The 25,982-nt window shown below is 46.8% G+C and overlaps 1 protein-coding gene across 1 annotated transcript in view; it reads left to right on the plus strand.

Annotated features, from left to right (window-relative positions):
* The window catches only part of enpp2l (ectonucleotide pyrophosphatase/phosphodiesterase 2-like), a 136,019-nt gene that overhangs the window by 92,563 nt on the left and 17,474 nt on the right, over positions 1 to 25,982 (plus strand). The window contains exons 19-22 of the mRNA XM_060915315.1: positions 12,370 to 12,427; positions 12,610 to 12,749; positions 16,971 to 17,106; positions 17,309 to 17,386. Of these exons, the coding sequence (XP_060771298.1) occupies positions 12,370 to 12,427; positions 12,610 to 12,749; positions 16,971 to 17,106; positions 17,309 to 17,386 (412 nt within the window). The remainder of the gene's footprint in view (positions 1 to 12,369; positions 12,428 to 12,609; positions 12,750 to 16,970; positions 17,107 to 17,308; positions 17,387 to 25,982) is intronic.

Here is a 25,982-nt window from a genome sequence, read left to right on the forward strand (position 1 = left end):
AACACACATGAACATTAAAATCCCCAACAATAAGGACTCGGTCATACTTGGGCATAATTTCAGCCAGGAAATCAGAAAAGTCACTTATGAAGTCCTTATTGTATTTGCACTGTAAAAAAAAAAAAAGTTATGCCAACTTAAAAATTCAAGGCAACGTACTGCACAGGATTTTTGAGTTTATGTGACAACTAAGATTTTTAAGTTTTGAAGAAAGTTGTGCCAACTTATACTTTTGGTCTCAGATAACTTAGCCTTCATATTCCCACAAACTTAATTTTTTCAGTTTTACATGATAAGAATTCAACTTTAAGGCCACTAATCTTAACAAAAAAGCACTTAACAAGTGTTAACAAAAAAGCACTGCCACTACAGTTTTATAGCAGTTTTGCTACCATCATGTTAAAATAAACATGCTATTTGAATTGGATTGTTATTTGTTTTATTGTGGGATAAAAAGAAAATTGAACTCAAATTTTGAAGTTTTTACTCGGATGAAAGATTAGTGGCCTTAAAGTTGAATTCTTGTCATGTAAAACTGAAAAAAAAATTAAGTTTGTGTGAATATGAAGACCAAAAGTATAAGTTGGCACAACTTTCTTCAAAACTTAAAAATCTTATGGCCCTTTTCCACTACCCTTTTTCAGCTCACTTCAGCTCGCTTCAGCTCCCTTCAGCCCGACACGGCTCGCGTTTCGACTACCAAAAACCAGCACGACTCAGCTCGTTTCAGCCCTGCTTAGCCCCTAAAACTCGCACCGTTTTGGAGTGGGGCTGAAGCGAGCCAAGCCGTGCCGAGTGAGGCTGGGGGCGTGAGCAGACACTCCCCTGTGCACTGATTGGTGAGGAGGAGTGTCCTCACACGCCCACACACGCCCCGCGAGCGCGCTGGGATCTGTGAACACCGCAAACCCGGAAGGAGAATAATTACGAATTATGAGAATTTCTGAAGCCTTATGCGCCTCGCCTCATCTATACGCTCTCGCCAGTATCTGTCCGCGTTGTCGGTGACAACAAGCCACAGCACCAAGACCAGCAACACTAACGACTCCATGTCCTCCATGTTTATTGTTTACTATTCGGGTCGTGAGACTACCGCTTAAAAGATCACTGATGTCACTGTTTGCGCTGCTTAACGACATCACCTGACGTCCACCCACTTTCGCTAACTCCACCCAATGTGTCCACCCACTTCCAGCCAGCACGGTTCAGCACGGTTGTAGTCGAAATGCAACTCCAACAGCCCCGCTCAGCCCGACTCAGCACGGCACGGCTCAGCCCAACTCAGCCGCGTTTGTAGTGGAAAAGTGGCAATAGTTGTCACATAAACTCAAAAATCCTGTGCAGTAAGTTGCCTTGAATTTTTAAGTTGGTGTAACTTTTTATTTTTTACAGTGTGGGAGGTCTGTAGACCACTGCACACAACACTGTGTGAGGGCGAGCCAGTTCAAATAAACTCATCTCAAAGCTGGTAAAAGAGAATGACAGAGACAGTTGCTTACATTTATAATGACTTTTATAAATAGTCGCTATTCCTCCTCCTCGGCCCGAGGTCCGTGGGAGTTAAAATAGCAGCAGTCCCCAGATAAAAGTTCTGTGAGGGCGCTGGACTCACCAACAGCTAGCCATGTCTCAGTCACACAGAGAAAATCCAGTCCTCGGGATGTAAAGAAATCCTTCAGGATGAAAGTTTTGTTCACTAGCAACCTAGCATTGATGAGCCCAAACTTAGCAGAAATTGGTGGATCCATGGTAGTAACCGTCCGGGGGGCCCGACACAAAGGCCGTAGGTTGCACAAATTCACCCCACGCCAGCGAGGCTGAGGAGAGCAGGGACCATGGGGCTGGAACATCTCATCCGGGCCGACGACAGGTACCAGCCAAGCGTCGACAAGGTCCAACGAGCATCGAGAAATAACGAGGCGAGGTACTGCTCCATACTTAAGCCAAGAAACCTTGGAAGTGCGCGACAAACAGGCCTTCAGCTTTACCAGTCGACCGCTGCGTTTACCCCGGCAGCGGTGGTGTTTATGCCGGAGGAATGGAGCTGGGGCGCAGCAGAGGTGAACTGGGATCCCCGATAGGAAAGGGGGCAAAGACTTTTGGCCACCATGATCAAACCCCACCAGATCTTTGGCAGAAACTTGAATATCCGTCAGTGTTTGGCAATCATACACCAGTAGTGAGTAGACAAGTGACAGATACAGCACAAACACACATAACACTGGCAGAGACAGACGGCAGGCCACGCACTCTGGCGCCATCTCATTTCTCGTTTCTCGTTGCAGTAGTCTAACCTAGAAGTAATAAAAGCATGAATAACTGTTTCTAGGTCTTTTGGAGCTAATATTGGTTTTAGCTTTCCAATGTTTCTCAAATGATAAGAACTACCTCTCACCACATTTGCTACCTGCTTGTTAAAACTCAAACTATTGTCCATAAAAACACCAAGATTTTTAACCTCACTGTGCAAATATGCAGACAAGGGACCAAGGGTGGGGGTGATACTGGCGGCTGAATTGGAGGGGCCAAAGATGACCACCTCAGTCTTGCTGTCATTCAGCTGAAGGAAGTTTCCTGCCATCCAACGTTTAATGTTGTTCAGGCAGCTAATGAGGCTGTTTGTGAAGTGGGGATCAGGTGAAGCTGGCAGGTAAAACTGAGTATCATCTGCGTAGCAGTGATAGGAAATATTGTGTCTCTTAAAAATTGACCCAAGCTGAAGCATGTATAAAGAAAACAGAAGGGGACCCAAACACTTCTGATAACACCACACACTTCACTAGCAAAGAGAACACCAGACCTTAGATGTCAGGTCTAAATAAGACAGGTTCCACCTGCACCTTCACTTGCAGGAGGTTCTAATCAATGGCACTGAATCTGGAACACCCGATTCTAATGTTATGGACTTGAAAGTGTAATAAATGTAAGGGTGTACTTACTTTTTCCAGAGTGTCCTTACTTTTTTTTTACTGTTATTTTAAAATTATTATTTACATATGAAAATGACTACAAAATGCCAATTTTATGTTTTTTTGTTGGAGTATATCACCTTTGCCTGTAGGCATTGTATCAAAGAGAGTGAAATGTTTGCTTATTTAAATATGTTGAGAAGTCTACAATTTCCATGGGATGTACTTATTTTTTCACATGACTGTATGTTATGATCATAAAGTGCACATGAAGGCACAGTTTCAAACATTCCTCTGATAAAATGTCCAGAGATTGCTAGTTCTGAGCAATAATAAACACACACTCAGTGTTGTACTTATTTTTCACTAAAATCAACATGGTGGCACACCTAGATGCAGCGGCTTTGTGCTCTCCGACTCAGAGTTCATTTTTTCCATCCTGCCTGGTTAAAAACACCTATAGCTGGCTGGATATTTTATCTATAGGACAAGAGATCGAGGGAAGATTGTCATACGACTTTCTCCATATCCACAACATTCCACAGAATTCCACAGTAGTCGCTAGACACTGCTCTCCGGATGTGGAGTTCATGACAATTAAATGCAGACGCTTGTACCTCCCCCATGAGATTAACGCTGTACTACTCACTGCTGTGTATATAGCACCAGATGCTAATGCTAGCTCGGCTCTGGGGCTTTTGCATGACACCATCAGCAACAAACAGAACAAGTATCCCGAGGCTGCTCACATCATTTCCGGGGACTTTAATCATGCTGATCTGAAAGTAGTCCTCCCCAAATTTTCCATCAACACATAGTGTACAACCAGGGGAGAAAAAACACTGGACAAGTTGTACACAAACATCAGACAGGCCTACAGGGCTAAACCCCTTGCACACCTTGGCCAGTCTGATCATATGTCCCTGCTTCTGATCCCTGCATACACCCCCCTCCAGAAACAAGTTCCCATTACGACCCGGACTGTTAGCACATGGCCTGAGGATGCCTCCCACCAGCTACAGGACTGCTTCCAAAGAACCGACTGGGAGGATTTTGCTCACCAGGACCTGGAGAACCACACTACAGCAGTCCTGGATTACATCAGGTTCTGCGCAGACAATGTCATCAGGGACAAACGTATAAGGATTTATCCCAACAGGAAGCCCTGGATGACAAAGGAGGTCCAGAGCCTGTTGAAAGCCAGGAACAATGCTTTCAGGTCAGGGGATAAGGCACTCTACAGTGCAGCTAGAGCCAACCTGAAAAGAGGCATCCGCGAGGCCAAGGCAATATACAGAAGGAGGATAGAGGACCAGCTCAGGAGCAACAACACCAGGCAGTGTGGCAGGGTGTCCAGCACAGGGTCACCAGTTACAGATCCAGCAACTCCCCGCCCACGGAGGGAGACTCTTCCCTGGTAGAGGAGCTGAACATCTTTGCCCTCTTTGAGGTGACACCAACAGCAGCTCCATCACAGCCGCCTGTCCACAGCAGCCTCACACTCACAGTAGAGGAGTATGAGGTGAGGTGGGTGATGAGGAAGGTGAACCCAAGGAAGGCTGCAGGACCCGACGGTGTGACAGGATGGGTGCTGAAAGACTGTGTGGATCAGCTGGCTGGAATCTTCACAGGGATTTTTAACCAGTCCCTGTCTCAGGCCATTGTCCCATCCTGCCTTAAGTCCTCAACCATTGTACCGCTGCCAAAAAAACTAACATCAACACCCTGAATGACTACTGCCCAGTGGCATTTACAACTGTCATCATGAAGTGCTTTGAGAAACTGGTGCGGAGTCATATCCTTGCCTGCCTGCCTGCTGAGCTGGACCCTCTTCAATTTGCTTACAAAGCAAAGAGATCCACAGAGGATGCTGTATCCACAGCACTTCACGCTGCACTGACCCACTTGGAGAAGCAGGGGAGCTACATCAGAATGCTCTTTGTGGACTTCAGCTCAGCGTTTAACACCATACTCCCACAACGACTGGTGTCCAAGCTGGCGGACCTTGGGCTTCCACCACTCACCTGCAGCTGGACTTTCTCCCACATACTCCCATGACTGGTGTCCAAGCTGGCGGACCTTGGGCTTCCACCACTCACCTGCAGCTGGACTTTCTCCCACATACTCCCACATACTCCCACAACGACTGGTGTCCAAGCTGGCAGACCTTGGGCTTCCATCACTCACCTGCAGCTGGACTTTCTGTCAGGCTGCTCCCAAAGGGTCAGGCTGGGTTCCCACACCTCCACTGCTCTCAGCCTGAACACCGGCTCACCACAGAGTTGTGTACTTAGCCCACTCCTTTACACCCTCTACACGTATGACTGTGTCTCCACCCACCTCAGCAACAAGATTGTAAAGTTCACAGATGACATGACCATGGTCGGACTCATCTTGGGCGAGGAGGGTGAGCTGGCATACAGGGACGAGGTGGAGTGGCTGTCAGAGTGGTTAAAGTCAACAATCTGCTCCTCAACACCACCAAAACAAAGGAGCTGGTTATTGACTTTAGGAAAAACAAAACTGACATCCAGCCACTCATCATCAGCGGGGCCTGTGTGGAGAGGGTCCCGGTGTTCAGGTTTCTCGGCATTGAGCTGGAGAACGACCTAACCTGGAGTGCCAACACCAAGTTGCTGCTGAAGAAGGCGCAGCAGAGACTGTACTTTCTGAAAATCCTCAGAAAGAACTGTCTCCGGCGGCACGGTGGTGTAGTGGTTAGCGCTGTCGCCTCACAGCAAGAAGGTCCGGGTTCGAGCCCCGTGGCCGGCGAGGGCCTTTCTGTGCAGAGTTTGCATGTTCTCCCTGTGTCCGCGTGGGTTTCCTCCGGGTGCTCCGGTTTCCCCCACAGTCCAAAGACATGCAGGTTCGGTTAACTGGTGACTGTAAATTGACCGTAGGTGTGAATGTGAGTGTGAATGGTTGTCTGTGTCTATGTGTCAGCCCTGTGATGACCTGGCGACTTGTCCAGGGTGTACCCCACCTTTCGCCCGTAGTTAGCTGGGATAGGCTCCAGCTTGCCTGCGACCCTGTAGAACAGGATAAAGCGGCTACAGATAATGAGATGGGATAAGAACTGTCTCCCCCAAAATCTGCTCCGGGCCTTCTATCACTGCTCCATAGAGAGTGTGCTCACGTACGGACTGTGTGTTTGGTACGGCAGCTGCACATCCTCAGAGAAGAAGGTGCTCCACAGGGTCATTAGGGCAGCAGGGAAAACAATAGGCTGCCCCCTCCCCACCCTGGAACAGATTTACACTTCCAGATGCTGCATAAAAGCAATGGAGATTTCAAAAGACTAGAAGGGCACTCGGTAGAGTGGATACCGTACCTCCACCAAACCACATCCGGATTTGCATCAAAATCTAACCAATTGTTCCTTGGTCCATGGCCTGGCTTTCCTCCACATTTTGTCAAAATCCATTCACTACTTTTTGAGTCATGTTGGGAACAGACAAACAATCCTGGATCCACATACATATCTGGATTTGCGTCAAAATCTAACCAATTGTTGCTTGGCCCATGGCCTGGCTTTCCTCCAAATTTCTTCAAAATCCGTTCACTACTTTTTGAGTTATGTTGGGAAAAGACAAACAATCCTGGATCCGTGTAAATATCTGGATCTTGGATCCACAGACATCTGGATTTGTGTCAAAATCTAACCAATTGTTCATTGGCCCATGGCTCACTGTAACATTTCACTAGGGGTGGGTGGAGCACAGAGGACGGCAGGACAGAGATCAGGTTTGCAAAAAGGCTTTATTGCCACACTTTTCAGTGAACAGTTCGGTACTGCTTAGACACACACACACAGCCAGCGTCTAGTCCGGATATGCCCCTCTGCTCTCGCTCTCCCTCTTTAAGTAGGGCGCGGTCACTGGGAAGACACACAAACACAGGTTAATTGCCGTCAGGTGTAGTGATTCTGCCACTTACCTTCCCTGACTCCGCCCTCCTGTCACAGACCGGCGCATGACCATGCCCCCACTGCCACATCCCCCCACCGCCCGACTCAGGCCGGGCGGCTGTCCGGCCTGCAGCCGACTCCCCCCCCCCCGACGGGAGAGGAAGTCCGCCACGACCATCTGCACCCCCGGCCTGTGGACCACCTTAAAATTGAAGGGTTGGAGTGCCAGATACCAACGGGTGATCCGCGCGTTGGCATCCTTCATGCGGTGGAGCCACTGGAGGGGCGCGTGGTCCGAACAGAGGGTGAAAGGGCGCCCCAGCAGGTAGTAGCGGAGGGCGAGGACCGCCCACTTGATCACCAGACACTCTTTCTCGATAGTGCTGTAGCACCCCTCATGCACTGACAGCTTCCTGCTAATGTACAGGATGGGGCAGTCCTCCCCCTCCACCTCCTGGGACAAAACCACCCCCAGCCCTCTGTCCGACGCATCGGTCTGCAACATAAAAGGGAGAGAAAAGTCAGGGGAGTGTAAAAGTGGCCCCCCACACAGTGCAGCCTTTACCTCAGAGAAAGCCCGCTGGCATTGCTCCGTCCACTGGACCGGATCTGGTGCCCCCTTTTTAGTGAGATCAGTCAGCGGGCTGGTGATGTCTGAATAATTAGGTATAAACCTACGATAGTAGCCAGCCAGCCCCAGGAACTGTCTCACCCCCTTTTTGGTCTTGGGCCTCAGGCAGGCCGCAATTGCTGCTGTCTTGTTAATTTGGGGACGCACCTGCCCGTTGCCCAAGTGGAAGCCCAGATACTGTACTTCCACCTGCCCAATCGCACACTTCTTTGGGTTGGCTGTGAGACCCGCTCGTCTCAGCGACTTAAGGACGGCCCTCAGGTGTTGTAAGTGCCGCTGCCAGTCATTACTATAAATGATGATATCGTCGAGGTATGAGGCCGCATAGGTGGCGTGGGGGTGGAGGACCCTGTCCATCAGCCGCTGAAACGTAGCAGGCGCCCCAAACAGCCCAAACGGAAGTGTGATGAATTGGTGCAAGCCAAACGGTGTGGAAAAGGCCGTTTTTTCCCGGGATAATGGAGTCAAGGGGATCTGCCAATAACCCTTTGTTTAATCCAGCGTCGAGTAAAAACGAGCCGTGCCTAGCCGATCGAGCAACTCATCAATATGAGGCATTGGGTACGTATCAAATTTAGACACTGCGTTGACTTTTCTATAGTCCACACAGAACCGGACCGACCCGTCAGCCTTGAGTACCAAGACCACCGGGCTGCTCCAGTCACTGTGGGAATCCTTGACGATGCCCATTTCGAGCATGGCCTCGAGTTCTTCCAGAACCACCTTTTTCTTGTGCTCGGGTAACCTGTAAGGGCGGCTACGCACTACCACCCCCGGGGGCGTCTCAATGTGGTGCTCTATGAGGTTGGTGCGGCCGGGCAGGGGCGAGAACACGTCCGAAAACTCGGTCTGCAACTGGGTAACCTCCGCGAGTTGGGTCAGGGAGAGGTGGTCTCCACAGGGGACCGGAGAGGTACGCGATGCCAATGTTCCCTTTTGCACCTCCGGCCCCAGCTCCGCCTTCTCCGGAACCACCGACACCAACGCCACGGGGACCTCCTCATTCCAGAGTTTGAGTAGGTTGAGGTGGTAAATATGTAGCGCCCCGCCCCATTCGTTCGCCTCACCTCATAGTCAACGTCCCCGACTCGCCGTGTGACCTCAAAGGGTCCTTGCCACTTGGCGACTAATTTGGAGCTCGATGTAGGCAACAGTACGAGTACTTTCTCTCCCGGTGCAAACTCCCTAAGGCGCGTACCCTTGTCGTACAGGCGGGCTTGTCGTTCTTGGGCCTGCCGCAAATTCTCCTGAGTTAGGTGCGTGAGCGTGTGGAGTTTTGCGCGCAGGTCAATAACGTATTGGATTTTGTTTTTACTTGGTGAAGGTCCCTCCTCCCAGTTTTCCCGCAGCACGTCTAGGATGCCGCGCGGCTTACGCCTGTATAACAATTCGAACGGGGAGAACCCCGTGGAGGCTTGGGGGACCTCTCACACTGCAAAGAGCAAGGGTTCAAGCTATCTATCCCAATTACGTGCGTCCTCACTTACGAATTTTTTAATTATGTTCTTGAGGGTGCGGTTGAACCGTTCCACTAAACCGTCCGTTTGTTGGTGATGCACGCTGGTGCGGATCGGCTTAATACCCAATAACCCATACAGTTCGTTCAGTGTACATGACATAAACAAGGTGCCTTGGTCAGTCAGAATCTCTTTCGGGATTCCAACTCGGGAGATAACGCAGAAGAGTGCCTCCGCAATACTGTGTGCTGAGATATTGCGAAGAGGCACTGCTTCCGGGTATCGCGTTGCATAGTCCACTAGAACTAATATAAAGTGGTACCCTCGTGCTGACCGATCTAATGGCCCGACGAGATCCATCCCAATTCTTTCGAACGGGGTCTCGATTAACAGTAGAGGGCGCAAAGGCGCTTTTGGAATGGCCGCTGGATTTACTAACTGGCATTCGCGGCACCCCGTACACCACCTACGGACATCACCGCGAATCCCCGGCCAATAGAACCGGGCCATTATTCGGGCTAGTGTTTTATCCTGCCCTAAGTGTCCAGCCATGGGATTAAAGTGAGCCGCCTGGAATACCAATTCCTGGCGGCTCTTCGGAATTAAAAGCTGCATGACTCACTCTTTAGTCTGAGTGTCCTGCGTCACTTGGTATAACCTATCCTTCGTAATCGTGAAGTAAGGGGAGGGCGGGGTGGCGTTCGGCGGGAGCGTTTGACCATCGATTACTCTCACTTGGTCAAACGCATGCCTCAGAGTCTCGTCTCGCGACTGCTCTAATGGGAAATCCGCAAGGGATTCCCCAATAGAGAGAGGAGGAGCCGGCGGCTCCTCACTCTGAGGCGGAGATGATGTAGACGGCTCTGTGACAGCTGCTCCCGCCAAAGCGACACCGGGACCTCCCTCTGCTAAATGGCAGGACCCACTCTTCACTAGATGTGTCATTAAATCCCGAAACCCCAGCCAATCAGTCCCCAAAATTAAAGAGTGGGTAAGGCGAGGATTAACCGCTGCCTTCACTATAGCTTTTTCTCCTCTGAAAAAAATGTGGACCGACACCGAAGGGTAGCGGTGAACATCCCCATGCACACACAACACCTTCACCCCCTGTGCTCCCCCCAGTGCCTCGTTTTGAACCAGGCTTTGGCGAATTGAGGTCTGATTACAACCAGAATCCACCAACGCCTGATATGTAGCCCCTTGGATACTCACCGGTATGCAATACGCTCCGGCCCGATCGAGGGCGGCCTCTGGCGCATCGGGGATCCGAACCACCACGCCCACTTCCATTGCCGTGCACTGCTGTTGAAGATGGCCCGGCTCCCCGCAGCGCCAGCAAACCGGCCCGGGCTTTCCCTCTGCACTGGTGTTCTGGGGCTCACTCACCTGAGGTGGGGGAGAGACAGACACAGAAGGGAGAAACGGGAGGGCACCGCGGGTGCGGCGGGCCGGCTGGGGTGGCTCCGGCCCCCGTCTCCACGGTGGGGGAATGGGGCGAGGACGGGACACAGAAGGAGGGGGAGAGAGAGAAGAGGAGAGAAGATGCCATCTGCTGTCCTGCCGCCGGAACAGCCGCCAAATGATCCTCCGCCAGCCAGCTCGACTGCCTGATCCAGCGATGCCGGGCGGTGGCACTGGACCCACTCCGCGGTTCCTGCTGGTAGGCGAGCGATGAATTGTTCCAGCACCACCTGGTCGATGATCCCCTCGGCGTCGCGGTTGCCGGCCCTCAGCCACTGCCAGCAGGCGTCCCGGAGCTGCTGGCCAAACGCGAACGGCCAGCCGACTTCCTCCAAGCGCAAAGCGCGGAAGCGCTGGCGCTGTTGCTCTGGCGTGTGCCCCACACGCTGGAGGACGGCCCAGCGGAGGTCCGTGTAGGCCAGCCGGCGGTCGGCGGGGAGCTGTAGCGCGGCCAGCTGCGCCTCTCCCGTTAGGAGGGGGAGAAGGCGCGCCGCTCCATCGGCCACCCCAAGGCCTCGCGGTCTTCCTGCTGGGCCAGCACCAGGGCTTCGAAGCGTCGCTCCTGTTCCTTCCAGAGGGTGACGAGCGCCTGGTGCTGGCTTTGCTGGGCCATGGCGAGGGCGTGGACCAGGTCGGCGAACGGGGAGGACACCATGGGGCTGATCTGCTGGTGCTCCACTCTGATCCTGGGTTTCGGCACCACTGTAACAGTTCACTAGGGGTGGGTGGAGCACAGAGGACGGCAGGACAGAGATCAGGTTTGCAAAAAGGCTTTATTGCCACACTTTTCAGTGAACAGTTCGGTATTGCTTAGACACACACACACAGCCAGCGTCTAGTCCGGATATGCCCCTCTGCTCTTGCTCTCTTTCCTTAAGTAGGGTGTGATCACTGGGAAGACACACAAACACAGGTTAATTGCTGTCAGGTGTAGTGATTCTGCCACTTACCTTCCCTGACTCCGCCCTCCTGTCACAGACTGACGCATGACCACGCCCCCGCTGCCACACTCACCTTTTCTCAAATTTTCATCAAAATATGTTCAGTACTTTGAGTTATGCTGGGAACAGACAAACAGTCCTGGATCCATATACATATCTGGATCCACATACATATCTGGATTTGCGTCAAAATCTAAGCAATTGTTCCTTGGTCCATGGCCTGGCTTTCCTCCATATTTTATCAAAATCCATTCACTCCTTTTTGAGTTATGTTGAGAACAGGCAAACAATCCTGGATCCATATACATTTCTGTATCCTATAGCCACATACATATGCAGATTTGTGTCAAAATCTAACCAGTTTTTCCTTGGCCCATGTCTCACCTTTCCACCAAAGTTCATCAAAATCGATTCACTACTTTTAAAGTTACGTTGGGAACAGGCAAACAAGCAGAGGCAAAAATGTAACCTCCTCCAACAAAGTTGGCGGATGCAACCAGGGAACATGAAGGCTAGCAGGTGCTTCTTCTGAGCTATATGAAATTAACACATGGTTTTGAACTGCTGCTCATGCTGCATCACTGGGCAACATAGTGGAGAGTGCTGTCCACCCTCTGATGCATACATGAGCTCACAGGTGCACATAACTGGTTTGTGTTGCTCTGCTTGACAGGAGATGCCTGACTTGGCAACTTTTTCAAATGTTATTTTCCTAAACTTCACTTTAAATTGGTATAAACTATTTTAGACATCCCCCTTTTTTTGCCATTATCAATGTTTCAGTAATGCTAGCTTTTTTTTCCCCAGTTTTTTTTCCCAGTTTTTTTTCGCAGTTTGCTCGCTGACTAGCAGCTGTGTGGTGTAACGACTAATATGTTCTTCCTTCAAGAGTTGTGAAATGAAGCCATTACATCATTTAAAACCTGAGCCTATGCACTACCTTAGGGAATCTGAACAGCAGGACACTGCGATAAGGCTAATGCTTCCCCCATCACATTGGATCACTGAAGAAACTTCCTGCACTGCTGTGAACATTTGAACTTTTTTTCTGTTTATCTCACAGAATATGATTGAAGAGCTCACTGATGGATATTTCACAAAAGGAGCTGCTTCATTAAACAGTTAAGCCCTCCATCATATTGAATAAGGCACAGTCCTAATCATTACTAATGTGTAAGAAAGTCTTTGACGGCATTCATGTAATAATATTATTTTAAACTGGATTTACTGTATAATACACTGTACCAGTTTAGTAAAGCCAATCAACCAACCCGTAAGACTCATTCGTGAGTGTGTGTTGTAGATGTGACGCACCTGCCGTTTGGCCGCCCTGCCGTTTTGTTCCAGACTTCGTACTCGTTACTGCAGCACTCAGACTACATCAGCGCATACAGTTACGAGCTGCACATGCCCCTGTGGACGGCATTCACTATCACACCACAGGTATAACTCATACACACCTCCATACACACTTACACACTGTGTACACCAGGTTACATGTGACAAGTCTGAAATGTTACATTAATTTAGCACATTTTTTTTATTTTCATTTTTTGAAGAACCCACACTGTACTGTGTGGGTTATGTGTGTATACTGGTTTCTCTGTCAAGGTTCCTTGTTCAGTCATGACTTAAATCGACATCTGAACTAAATTGATATCTGGCGCAATATAAAATTTAATTAAAATGTGAACAGCTGCACCGCAGAAGCAAAAATTGAATGAAAAGTCACAAATTTCTCAATGACAGGATAATACACAGTAAAAGAGAGTGTGTGAAATTGTAGCTAAATGCAGTGCATGTGAAATAATAATAATAATAATAATAATAATAATAATAATAATAATAATAATTATTATTATTATTATTATTATTATTATACATCCAGGGCACTTTTTCGATGGAATAAAAACGTGTTCCATTCCCTTCTAGTGGGTTTCATTCATTCAGTTTGATAGCATGCAATATTGTTATCATATCACTTATCCTACGTGTATTACGTCACTCTACCCAATGGAAAATGAGCGCTGAATATGGTTTATTGCATGGTTGTCTAGACAACATGACGTGGCACGTCGGAGCGCGAATAGTTAAAAACGACCGCAAAGTTGGCATTCGAGCTGCCCCGCTGAGCCAGCCGGCCCTGAGTGCGTGACGTCACAGCGGTAACCGGTTTTAAGGCCGACGCCTTTGACAGCTACCGTATAGACCAAAGTCATATAAATAAAAATTTATGGTGAAAGTAAGAAATACCGTTACTGACTTGCTCAACTAAGACTGATTTGACTTCACTGATTGTGGGTTGACTCTCATTAAAACAGGATAGGTGTTATAACTTATGCAACAGACATGTACGAGGGGCGTTCAATAAGTAATGCCCCTGACCCACTTCCCATAGCAGTAGAGCAACGCAACTTGGCACAGTTATTACTCTTTCTCTACATAGGAACCACCCAGAGTTATGCATTTCTCCCATCGTTTGATGCAGCTCTGGAGACCGTTTTTGTAGAACACCCCAGGTTGGTCCTCCAACCATGACGTGACTTCAGAAATCAAGGCTGAATCATCTGGGAAATGCTTTCCTTTCAAAAACAACTTCATGGCTGGGAAGAGGTGAAAGTCAGAGGGTGCAAGGTCAGGAGAGTAGGGAGGATGGGGGAGGATTTCATAGCCACACTCCCGTGCTTCTGATCTGGCGACAAGCGAGTTGTGGACCGGAGCGTTGTCCTGCAGGAGGAGGATAACTTTGCTGATCTTGCCCCGCCTCTTGATTTTGATAGCTTCTCTTAATTTCCTTAAAAGTGAAGCATAATAGGCTCCTGTAATTGTGGTACCCTTTGCCAGGAAATCTGTCATCACTACTCTGTCCTGGTCCTAGAAGACTGTGAGCATGACCTTGCCAGCGGAGGGCTGCACCCTTGCCTTCTTTGGATGTGGTGAGTCCAAGTGCTTCCACTGCATTGACTGGGCTTTGGTCTCTGGATCATAGTGATGGACCCAGGTTTCATCCTGTGTAATCAGTCTTTTGAAAAACTTTGACTCATCTTCTTGGCACAGCTCCAAATTCATCCTCGAGCACTCTACGCGTTCTCGCTTCTGGAAAGGTGTGAGTAACCTGGGAATCCATCTGGCAGACACCTTATGCATATGCAAATGGTCATGAATGATAGTTTCCACAGACCCTGTACTAATCTTGACCTCTTGGGCTATTTGGCGAATAGTAATGCGCCGATCTTCCAAAATGGCAGCCTCAACTTGACGGACAGATGCCTCATCAATGGCAGAAGGGGGGCGGCCAGGTCTGGGAGCTGTTTCCACAGACTTCCGGCCATGTTTGAATTCACGATGCCAGCATTTTACAAGGTCATATGATGGGGCATTATCACCATAAGTTTCTTTCATTTCATCAAAAGTCTCCTGTGGTGTGCGTCCTTTCAAATACAAAAACCGGATCACTGCGCGACACTCAACAGGCTCCATTTCACACCTGACTCAGTTCAAACACATGTAAATCAGAAACCACAATTAGTTCAGAGCTGTAATTTGCCACATAACTTATAGAGATATAAATCCTTGCACATGCAAAATTTCAGCTAGATCAGACAACTGGAAGTGGGTCAGGGGCATTACTTATTAAACACCCCTCATACATGCATGCATTTTCACTGATAAAACGTAAAAGGCTAACTAAATAATCAGATGAACTGAGACAATCACATTCTGAAGCAAATTAAATAATCTTATACTGGTAACTTAAATACACAATACAAGTTACATCTATTAATCTAAATGCAGAGAAACATGTTGTTTTGTATCCAAATGAGAGTCGGAGCTTACCCGTCTGTGTTCTCGCTTCTTGAAGGCCGATCTTGTGGCCGATTGTTTTGAAACAATCTGACTTTCAGTTCTTCATTCAGTTCTCCGTTCATTCACTTCTTCCACGTAAGGGCGAGATGGCAGCAATATCCAGCGGAGAAATCAGATGGCTGGTCCACTCATTCTCCATTTTCTCCATACTGAGTACTCTGCCATTACTGCTCGGCTCAGGCCGGGAAGGAACGGGATGTCACCGGTTTTAGCAACAACTGCAGGGAGGTCACTGCCTGAGCAATATGTCACGTCCCATTCCATCCCGGGTTTTACCAACAACCCTCAGCTCACACTCCGGGAAGACCGGTGCAACTGAACTTAATTTTCTTTTAAAATAAATAAAAACTTTCCTTTTTCTTGTAGTTTTATTTAAATTGTTGATACTGCACCCTCTTTCAATACAGGCTTCTGGCCAACACTCCTCAACAGATCAGAGATTTCGTACGAGTCCTCAGTCAAATGTGCAGAGCAGAGGAGAGACCACTTCGTCGCCGCCCAATGTGCCTGTTAACGTCTCGCAAAACACGTCCAAATCTTTGCAGTTTGAACATTCTTGGGCCATGAATGCAACGTAAATCCACCTTCTGTCGTCTTGCTGGTACATCTATGTGGTGTGGCGATAAATTAGCTCAAAATGGAGGATCAGAGTTGCAGTCAGTTCTGTGTTTTAGTATAGCGGAAATGGTAATGAGACCAATAAACTTCCTGCTGTGACGTTATGGATGTCAAGGCCATTCACTCAGACTGCTACCTATATGAATCATTTTAATCGTAAAAATTACGATATTAGATTCGTTGTTAACACTTAAAACTATTCCTGTGCCATTCTTGAGGTCCCAAGGCATTTATAAACGAAAGTGAGGCCATGGTTCTACGTATCTCCTTTAAATACGGAAGATTCTGAGAGAATTTTGAAAGAGAAAGTCGCGGTGAATACCCAAAAGGAATGTATATGTATAATAATAATAATAATATTGGCTGGCTTTTTTTCATGGTATATCAGACATATTCCATTCAGTTATTCATCTTCGACTTGTTCAATATCATGCTAGCTGAGTGGAATATATCTGATATACCACGAAAAAAAGCCAGCCAATATTATTTAAATATTAATGTCTGTGATAGACATGTATGGACATGTATGTCAGTGCTGCTGACTTCCTCATACTTATATTATCATACGACACTTACCTACCGGCCACTTTAATAGGAACTTGCTCTTGATTCTGAGATTCCTGTTCTTGGCTGCAGGAGTAGAACCCAATGCGTTCTTCTGCTGTTGCATGCTGAGATGCTTTTCTGCTCACCACGGTTGTAAAGAGTGATTATATGAGTTACTATATCCTTCCTGGCAGCTCAAGCTGCTCAATCTGGCCATTTTCCTCTGACCTCTCTTATCAACAAGGTGTTTGTTTCCACCCACAGAACTGTCACTCACTCACTCAATGTTTTTTTGTTTTTCGCACCATTCTGTGTAAACTCTAGAGACTGTTGTGTGTGAAAACACCAGGAGATCAGCAGTTTGTGAAATACCCAAACCAGTCCATCTGGCACCAAGTGAAAGTCACACTTTGAGAACAATTTTTTTTTCCCCATTCTGATGTTTGAAGAAGTGAATATTAACTGAAGCTCTTGATTTGTATCTGCATGATTTGATGCACTGTGATGACAGTGATGACTGCTGTCAAGGGATTTACGGATTAGATAACTGCATAAAACAGCAGGGTTTGTCTGGGTGTTCCTAATAAAGTGGCTGGTGAGTGTAGACACCCAGTATTGTGTTTATGTCTGCAGATAGAGAGCACTTTCCCACCCATTCCAGGCTCAGAATGTGTAAGAGCGGACGTCCGAATTCCTCCCGAACACACCCTGAACTGTGACTCCACCAACCAGGATCAAGAGATCATCCGTGGATTTCTGTACCCATCTGGTTAGTCTCTCTCTCTCTCTCTCTCTATCTCTCTCACACACACGCACACACACCCACACACACACGTAAAGCTTAAAGGTCATTAGATATCTAAGTTCCGAGGAAAGAGATTAGACATCTGAGAAAAAAAAAAGGAAACAATGTGGTCAATAAATTCAGTGACTGAATCATAGAAAAATGGTCTTTTGTCATTTCTCCACAGATTTATCCATCACTCCTGAATCCAGATATGATGCTTCATTGATCACCAATACAGTACCCATGTATCCTGCCTTTAAGAGTGAGTACCCTGGCTTTCGCCACAGAAATCCTCCACAAGTGCCCAGTTTATAAATATAAATATTTATTGCCCGTGAACCTGATTTCCTCTGAATGGCCCAGTTGAGAATTGAGTGGACACATGTGATATATATGTTTTCACTATGTTCTGTCAAAATGACATAAATTGCTCCCGGCATCTCCTGAGTGACGGAGACTCGGCCCTATCGGAAGTCTCTGGCAAGGAGCACTGATTGCGAGGTCCTGTACAATTGAAACTCTCAGGCGAGTCAGGGAGGTGATTCCCCACCAAAGCTGTGTACAGTTTGTTAGCACGAGCATATATATGTATATGTATGTGTGTGTGTGTGTGTGTGTGTATATATATATATATATATATATATATATATATATATATATATACACAGGGTGCGATTTGTCAAAAAACCAGAAGGGGGGATTTTTTTTTTTAATCATGAAACGTCACAAAATTAAGGTAGCAATAGGCTAACAGCTCAGTAACATCCGATGATATCAAATGAATAACACTAAATGAAAACGAACACTAAACCAGAGATAGTAAATTCATCTTCCTATCTCTCTGACTAAATACATGAACACTAACACACAACAAAGTTCGCATTGCTTGTCGCGTTTCTGTGATGTTTCTCTCCCTCCGGATTAAATGGACAGTGACTCGAAAATCACTAAAATACATGAATACTAAATGAACAGTTTGCTCTGATGGCGCAGTTCATGTGGCCTTTTCTGCTTTCCCGTCAGTGCGCTATCCGCCGCGTTTCGCCCTTCTTTAATCCACATTTCTGCGAATTTCTCAGCAGGGAAGGAACGCACGTCTGGCCCATTGACAGCGAGGAAAAGAAGGCTGTTCAGTGTGGATACATTCATTCTGTTGCGCTCATCAGTAAGGATGTGATTCATGGAGCTAAATCCACGTTCACACTCTGCTGTTGACACGGGAAGCGTGGAGACGACGGAAAGCAAGTTAAGGAGATTTTCTCCTTGGACTCCGTTGAACTTGTACTGTCGAAATTCTTTCAGCAGCAGAGCGGTGTCAGAGACCTCAGCTGCCAGGGTTTTTTGAATTCTGACAAGTTTGTCTTCCCCAAACAGAATGCGCTCGCCTTCATCCTTCGGCCAGCTTAAGAGGCACAGCACAGCACATGCAGCAAGCACACCGTTGTCGTCCAGCCTGTGCTCCACATTATCTGCCAGCGAGGTGAAGAAGCGGTCACGGAACGCACTTGCCCTCTGCTGCTCTCGGTCGCTCGGCTGGCAGATATTCACTCCCTTGAATGAGTGCGTGTCGAGTTCCTGTCTCAGGCTTTTGGTGTTGGCGCCGTCAGCGAGCTTCATGGAGCGCAGGCCCCTCACTGCGATGTCCACCTCTGCATTGGCCTGGATGGCTGTGGCATCTCTCCTCTGCAGGAACAGAGACAGGGCTTTCAGAGTTTCCAGAGCATCTTTCACCAGCGCTAGTTCCATCAGAAAGATCCACTGAGTCATCTGGGAATGAATTCCCTGACACTTCGCCCTTTCTGTGGTGGATCTTGAGGTGTCCACAGCCAACGCAGAAAAGAGACGCACCAAAGCTGGATAACTCTCCCAGAGAGCTGTCACTGACGTGCATGATGAAGACAGCCAGCGCACATCAAACACCCTGCCTATTCTGCGAGCATGCATGCCCAAATTGGAGGTGGCGATTTCAAGCTCACGGGTGTGCTTGGGGCTCTGGGAGAAAAATGCATACAGGCAATCTGTAAACATCTGAAAATGACTTGCGTCTGTTGTGTGCTTCACCGCATCATGGACTGCAAGTTCCAATTTGTGATTCATGCAGTGAATTACAGTAAGGTCAGGGTTAATCTCATCGCGCAGGAGAGTGGCAGCTCCCATGTATCGGCCCAGCATAGCGGCGGCCCCGTCAGTCGCGAAACCAATCAACCGGGAGCACAGCATTTCCTTGGTGATGCCATCTCTCTCCAGGGTGTCCAGCAACGTGTCTTGTATGGCAGAACCCATGCATGATTCCAATTCGATTAATTGATAGAAGTTGCAAACCTCTCCATCAAAGGGAATGCGAATGTAAACTATGAGACATGTTTTATTTGAGATGGTCGTGCTCTCGTCGATGAGGATGCTGAATTTGGCAGGTGATTTTGTTATGAACCCTACTAATTGGCTTGCCATTTTCTGGGCGATGAACATCAGCATACTCCGACAGGCTTTGTCGGAGTGCAGCATTGACCCTACATCAACCCCATTCAGTTCTTGCAGTTCGATCACCTGTGGCAGCATTTTGAATGACAGGTCGTTCTGGCAGATCATGTACGCAGTGCGCATACAGTACGCTGTGGCCCGTACCCTCTCCTCATTCTTCTTCCTCCACAGACTTGCGCATACATTATTGGCAGTTTCAAATGCTGCATCACGTCTCTTTTGGAGAATTTCAAGGCATTTCACGTGGGACTGGCATTTGCCATGCTTGTTAATTTTATCATTCAGCTTTTTAGCTGAGCTGGTTTTAACACCGTTCACAAATGCCGGATCAATGTGAAGGCGCTCGTCTGTGTTGGGGCCTAAAGTTTTTACTTCAGAGCAAGCTGCACATTTCACTGACCCATCAGTTGACACCATTAGCCACTCTCGACCCTCTTGCCATTTAGCAAATCGTGCCGGCTCTAGACAGCCACCAACTGTATGCTGCGAGATGTTCCCAGACTCGTAAACAACGTTATCTTCTCTACGGGACTTATCCTGGGCATCCTCCTCCTGTTCATCCTTTGTGCTGCAGGTAAGTGTGGATGTTGGGCTTGATTGTTTTTTATTTGCTGGCCGAACGAAGAATGATGAAATACTGCTCTGGACACGTTTCATTTTCGCACGTTTTCATTAGCAATGCTAATTTCCGGATGCAAACAGTGCACCTTTTGGCGGATGCCGCCTTTTTCACGGCTGAATTGCGCAGATCCGATTTTTTTTTTTAGGGGGGGCGTTGGAGTGTCTGATTATAATTTCAAAGTAAATTCTGTATTAAAATTACTAAATAAGCAAATCCGTTACAGTCCATGAAACATAGGAAGTATAAGGATGAGAAAAAACAGTTTAAACTGTTTTTTTTCTCATCCTTATACTTCCTGTTTATGTAATATACTTCCTGTTTATGTAATATGTCCCTGTAATATACATATACACACATACATATACACACACACACACATACATATACATATATCTCATCTCATTATCTCAAGCCGCTTTATCCTTCTACAGGGTCGCAGGCAAGCTGGAGCCTATCCCAGCTGACTACGGGCGAAAGGCAGGGTACACCCTGGACAGGTCGCCAGGTCATCACAGGGCTGACACATAGATACAGACAACCATTCACACTCACATTCACACCTACGGTCAATTTAGAGTCGCCAGTTAACCTAACCTGCATGTCTTTTGGACTGTGGGGGAAACCGGAGCACCCGGAGGAAACCCACGCGGACACGGGGAGAACATGCAAACTCCACACAGAAAGGCCCTCGCCGGCCCCGGGGCTCGAACCCAGGACCTTCTTGCTGTGAGGCGACAGCGCTAACCACTACACCACCGTGCCGCCCCATATACATATATATATATATATATATCTTGGTGTTGAGATTGGCGAGCATCTGCTGATGTTCCCCCCAAAGGCACCTCTGAGTGCTCAGAGTAGTTTGCTTCACCTCCTCTTCCATTGTGGCGAAGTATCCTGTCAGGGTTCAGGCACTTACAGATGTATGTGCAGTGGAGAGTGGGGAAAGCAAACTGGAAACAAAGCCAAAACGTGAGACTAGAATCAAAGTCATGGGACAGGCGAGGGTCAATCAATCTGTAGACAAGGCAATGCAGACAGGGCTAGAGAATAACGAGAAAGATAAGAGAGTGAAGGTTGAGAACACAATAAAGCAGGTAGAAGAATGTATGACATTCTTGACAGGAGTTGACACATGTCAAGGTATGCCAGGAATGAACACTGAATGATACCTCACATCAAGTGGGAGAGGTGTTTATATAGCAGGGGTTGATGAACCAGGAAATGAGTGACAGGTGTATTTAATAAACAGGTGATAGAGGGCACTGTGGTTCATGGGTGTTGTAGTTCTGAGTGGCCATGTTTATAGTTGTGTTCAGACTGGCACTCTCGACAGCATTACTGACAACTGAAACATGGTCAACTCAAATGTGACATTATTCCCAGCTCCAACTTCTGAGGTAAAAGGAATGCATAAGGGTAATTAGTACTTTTTTAGCAAAACATCTTCCAAAATTTTTACCTCTGCCAACTTTGTTGGAGAAGGTTATGTTTTCACCTTTGTTAGTTTGTCTGATTGTTCCCAGTGTAACTCAAAAAGTAGTGAACAGATTTTTATGAAATTTTGAGGAAAGGTGAGCCACGGGCCAAGAAAAAATTAATTAGATTTTGATGCAAATCCGAATATGTGGCTTGGCGGAGGTATACACTCTACCGAGTGCCCTTCTAATTCATACTTACTTTATATTATTTATATAAAGTCCTGTGCAAAAGTCTTAGGCACATGTAAAGAAATGCTGTAGACCAAAAATGGCTTAAAAATAATGAAATGAAACGTTTCAACATTTAAAAAATACTATAAACAGTAGTCAGTAAGCCATAATAAATAAAACAAATATTTAGTGTGAGATGACCCTTTGCTTTAAAAAATTAGTAGTCTCAGGTACAATGAGTGCAGTTTTATAAGGAAATTAGCTGTAGGTTTTACTGAGGATCTTGCAGAACCAGCCACAGTTCTTCTGGACACTTTGACTGTCACACTTGCTTCTTCATTTTGCACCAAAACCCAGTAGCCTTCATTGTGTTTTCTTTTTCAATCTGAAAAGTGCTCTCTTATGGAAAATACTCCTCAGATACAAACTTTTTTTCCCCCGTAACATCTAATTTTGTGCTGGAAAACGAACGTTTGGAACTCTAAAATGTTTTGTACTGACTTGATAATGTAGGAGTCATAAAATAGAAATCTATAACAAAGTTTGTATGAAATTAATAGGGTGCCTAAGACCTTTGCACAGTACTGTGTATATACAGGGTGTTTCAAAAAATGTCATATTATTTGATATGCAAATGTTCCAGAAACTACATCATCTAGGCAAATGAAACTAAACAGGCTTAATGTTGTGCAATATATGATTTGTTCCTCAAAATTTGAATGACAAATTCAAAAGGTATGTACAGTAGATTCCATGAACGATTTTACACATTTTCAATATGCGCGCCGCCTGAGACACAGACACACAGACAGCCTTCCTCTTTGAACTTTTTGTGCCATGTCCAAATCTGCATTGCAGTTGGTGCATTTTTAGAAAATTCTCTCATAAATGCATGCTGCACAATCTTATTCGACTGTGTTCGAGTGTATTCTAACACACAAAATGCCTTTTCTTTTACAGTGAATAGCATGTCTGTACCTAAAAAGATCTCATCTCATCTCCTCTAGCCGCTTTATCCTTCTACAGGGTCGCAGGCAAGCTAGAGCCTATCCCAGCTGACTACGGGCGAAAGGCGGGGTACACCCTGGACAAGTCACCAGGTCATCACAGGGCTGACACATAGACACAGACAAACATTCACACTCTCATTCACACCTACGGTCAATTTAGAGTCACCAGTTAACCTAACCTGCATGTCTTTGGACTGTGGGGGAAACCGGAGCACCCGGAGGAAACCCACGCGGACACGGGGAGAACATGCAAACTCCGCACAGAAAGGCCCTCGCCGGCCACGGGGCTCGAACCCGGACCTTCTTGCTGTGAGGCGACAGCGCTAACCACTACACCACCGTGCCGCCCCTACCTAAAAAGATAAAAACAAAAAACATAAAATTTTGACCTGTTTCCACACATGCTGTTAAAATTTGAGGTCAATTGAATGAGAATTGGCAAAGTTATTTGATTGTGAAATTATATAAATTTTTGAAACACCCTGTGTACATAATATATATATATATATATATATATATATATATATATATATATATATATATATATATATATATATATTCAAGATACATCTCTATGATTGATGGTAGATGGGAGTGTAAGTAAGAGATGGAGGAAAAGTGACAGGAATAGAATCTCACTTTTTTGTTTCCTGATTTACAAATGGTGGCTAGTTTGCAGAAGAGAACCATCAGGGCCTTCTCGGCCTTCAGAGAAGACCCAAACATATCAGCATTTCAAATGTTATATTTAATTTCTTTCATTCTTTCATAATTTCATTATAATTATTCTCTTCTAATTCGGCATCATTTTCTATCAAATTAGCTTCAGAAATGAAACGGTTACTGTCCTGAAAACATTAAAATCGAGTTATCCAATGAGATTTTTTTGTTTGTTGTCTCTAGGCTGAGAAGAATTTAGAGCTGCTCACTCATGCCCCTTTTCCACCAAAGCAGTTCCAGGGCTGGTTCGGGGCCAGTGCTTAGTTTGGAACCGGGTTTTCTGTTTCCACTGACAAAGAACTGGCTCTGGGGCCAGAAAAACTGGTTCGAGGCTAGCACCAACTCTCTGCTGGGCCAGAGGAAAGAACCGCTTACGTCAGCGGGGGGGCGGAGTTGTTAAGACCAACAACAATAACAAGACCGCGAAAGAGTGCCATTTTTAAGCGACGAGAAGCAGCAGCTGTACAAACACGAAGTCATCCATTATTATTGTTGTTGTTGTTGCTGCTGCTGCTTCTTCCGTGTTGTTTTTGCTTTGATATTCGCGCCAAGGTTTATGTAAACGTAGCGCCGTAACTGACGTATGGAGCGACGTAACTGACGTATACAGCGACGTAATGACATATACAGCGACGTAATGACGTGGCTCCGCTTAGTACTGCGAGCTATGGAAAAGCAAACTGGTTCTCAGCTGGCTCGCAAGTTGCACGAGTTGTGAACCAGCACCAGCACTGGCCCCGAACCAGCCCTGGAACTGATTTGGTGGAAAAGGGGTATCAGTGATTAGGACTTCATTGCTGGGACAGAAGGCCATGGCAGTGTATGTTTATGTAGGAAGTGACAGATGAATTAACCAATCAGATTTTGATTTATAGTGGAAGGGACCGGCGGCACGGTGGTGTAGTGGTTAGCGCTGTCGCCTCACAGCAAGAAGGTCCTGGGTTCGAGCCCTGGGGCTGGCGAGGGCCTTTCTGTGTGGAGTTTGCATGTTCTCCCCGTTTCCGCGTGGGTTTCCTCCGGGTGCTCCGGTTTCCCCCACAGTCCAAAGACATGCAGGTTAGGTTAACTGGTGACTCTAAATTGACCGTAGGTGTGAATGTGAGTGTGAATGGTTGTCTGTGTCTATGTGTCAGCCCTGTGATGACCTGGCGACTTGTCCAGGGTGTACCCTGCCTTTCGCCCGTAGTCAGCTGGGATAGGCTCCAGCTTGCCTGCGACCCTGTAGAAGGATAAAATGGCTAGAGATAATGAGATGAGATGAGTGGAAGGGACCAAAAATTTATCGCCCTCGGCCTTCCTGAAGGCCAAAGTTATCTTCACTGCTAGTCGGCGCCATCAGCGCAGCAGTGAAGTCACCTTCCAGCCAGTGTAGCGTTTAGGTTTGCCACCTTCTGTGTGGAGAAATAAGGGATGCCCCCAAGAATCCCCCTCCCCCCGAAAAACTGGGAGGTCTTTCTGATGTCAAAATTTTCATCACATCCTTCACTGCCTTTGGTGCAAGGACATATTCTACTAATGCCTCTGATTTTGTTCTCCCGCAAATTTTCTTGGCAATTTTTGAGTCTTGAAAGATTTTCTGGCTCAGCTTCTGTGCACAATCGGCACTGTTAAAGCTCAGGTTGTGCTTAACAGTGTGGTATACATGTGTCAACTCTGTAACAGTTACCTGAAGAGGAGTCATTAATTAGATTAAAATATGTATGGACTGAGCTATGAAATACTATAAGATAGCATCATATTTATTAATTATAAATAACTATCCTAACCTTATGAGAATGCATGGAATGTGGACATGATCAATTTGCTGATTATTTGCAAAGCCACCTATGTTGGATAATGTATAAGACTGGGTAATGTAGGTGAAAATATCAGCTACAGTAGGCAATATATTTATGAAACAATATGCCATGTTCGTTTCAGGGGAAGTGTGTGGTATAAGGAATTGGGCGATTCCACTGTGTAGTCTGCTCTTTAGCTGCTCGGACACACCTGCAGTGTGCTGTTTAAGGTCACACACCCCTCCATGTACAACTGAAAAAGTTCAATGGTGAACTGTACAGTTTGCCTTGTATTCAATGCTAGGGACAGAGCTGACCCACTGGCACTCTGTCGCCCATTCAGCCCTACATCCTGATATCCTTTTACGTTTCACAGGCGGACTTGCAGATATAAATTTAAAACAGCAACTGAGGCGCTACTGCTATGTTTAACTGTACGAGGAAACTGCTGACGCTGAGCTCACATGACGTGCAATTTCACACAGCACGCAGAGCTTGTCGGTCAGGAGCTCACCACTGAAATTAAACACCTTCAGTTCACTTGTAGGTTTGATTTTACTTGATATTATTTTCAGCACTCTGAAGACCGAGTATA

The sequence above is a fragment of the Neoarius graeffei genome, chromosome 2, assembly GCF_027579695.1.
Source record: "Neoarius graeffei isolate fNeoGra1 chromosome 2, fNeoGra1.pri, whole genome shotgun sequence".
Lineage (NCBI taxonomy): Eukaryota > Metazoa > Chordata > Actinopteri > Siluriformes > Ariidae > Neoarius > Neoarius graeffei.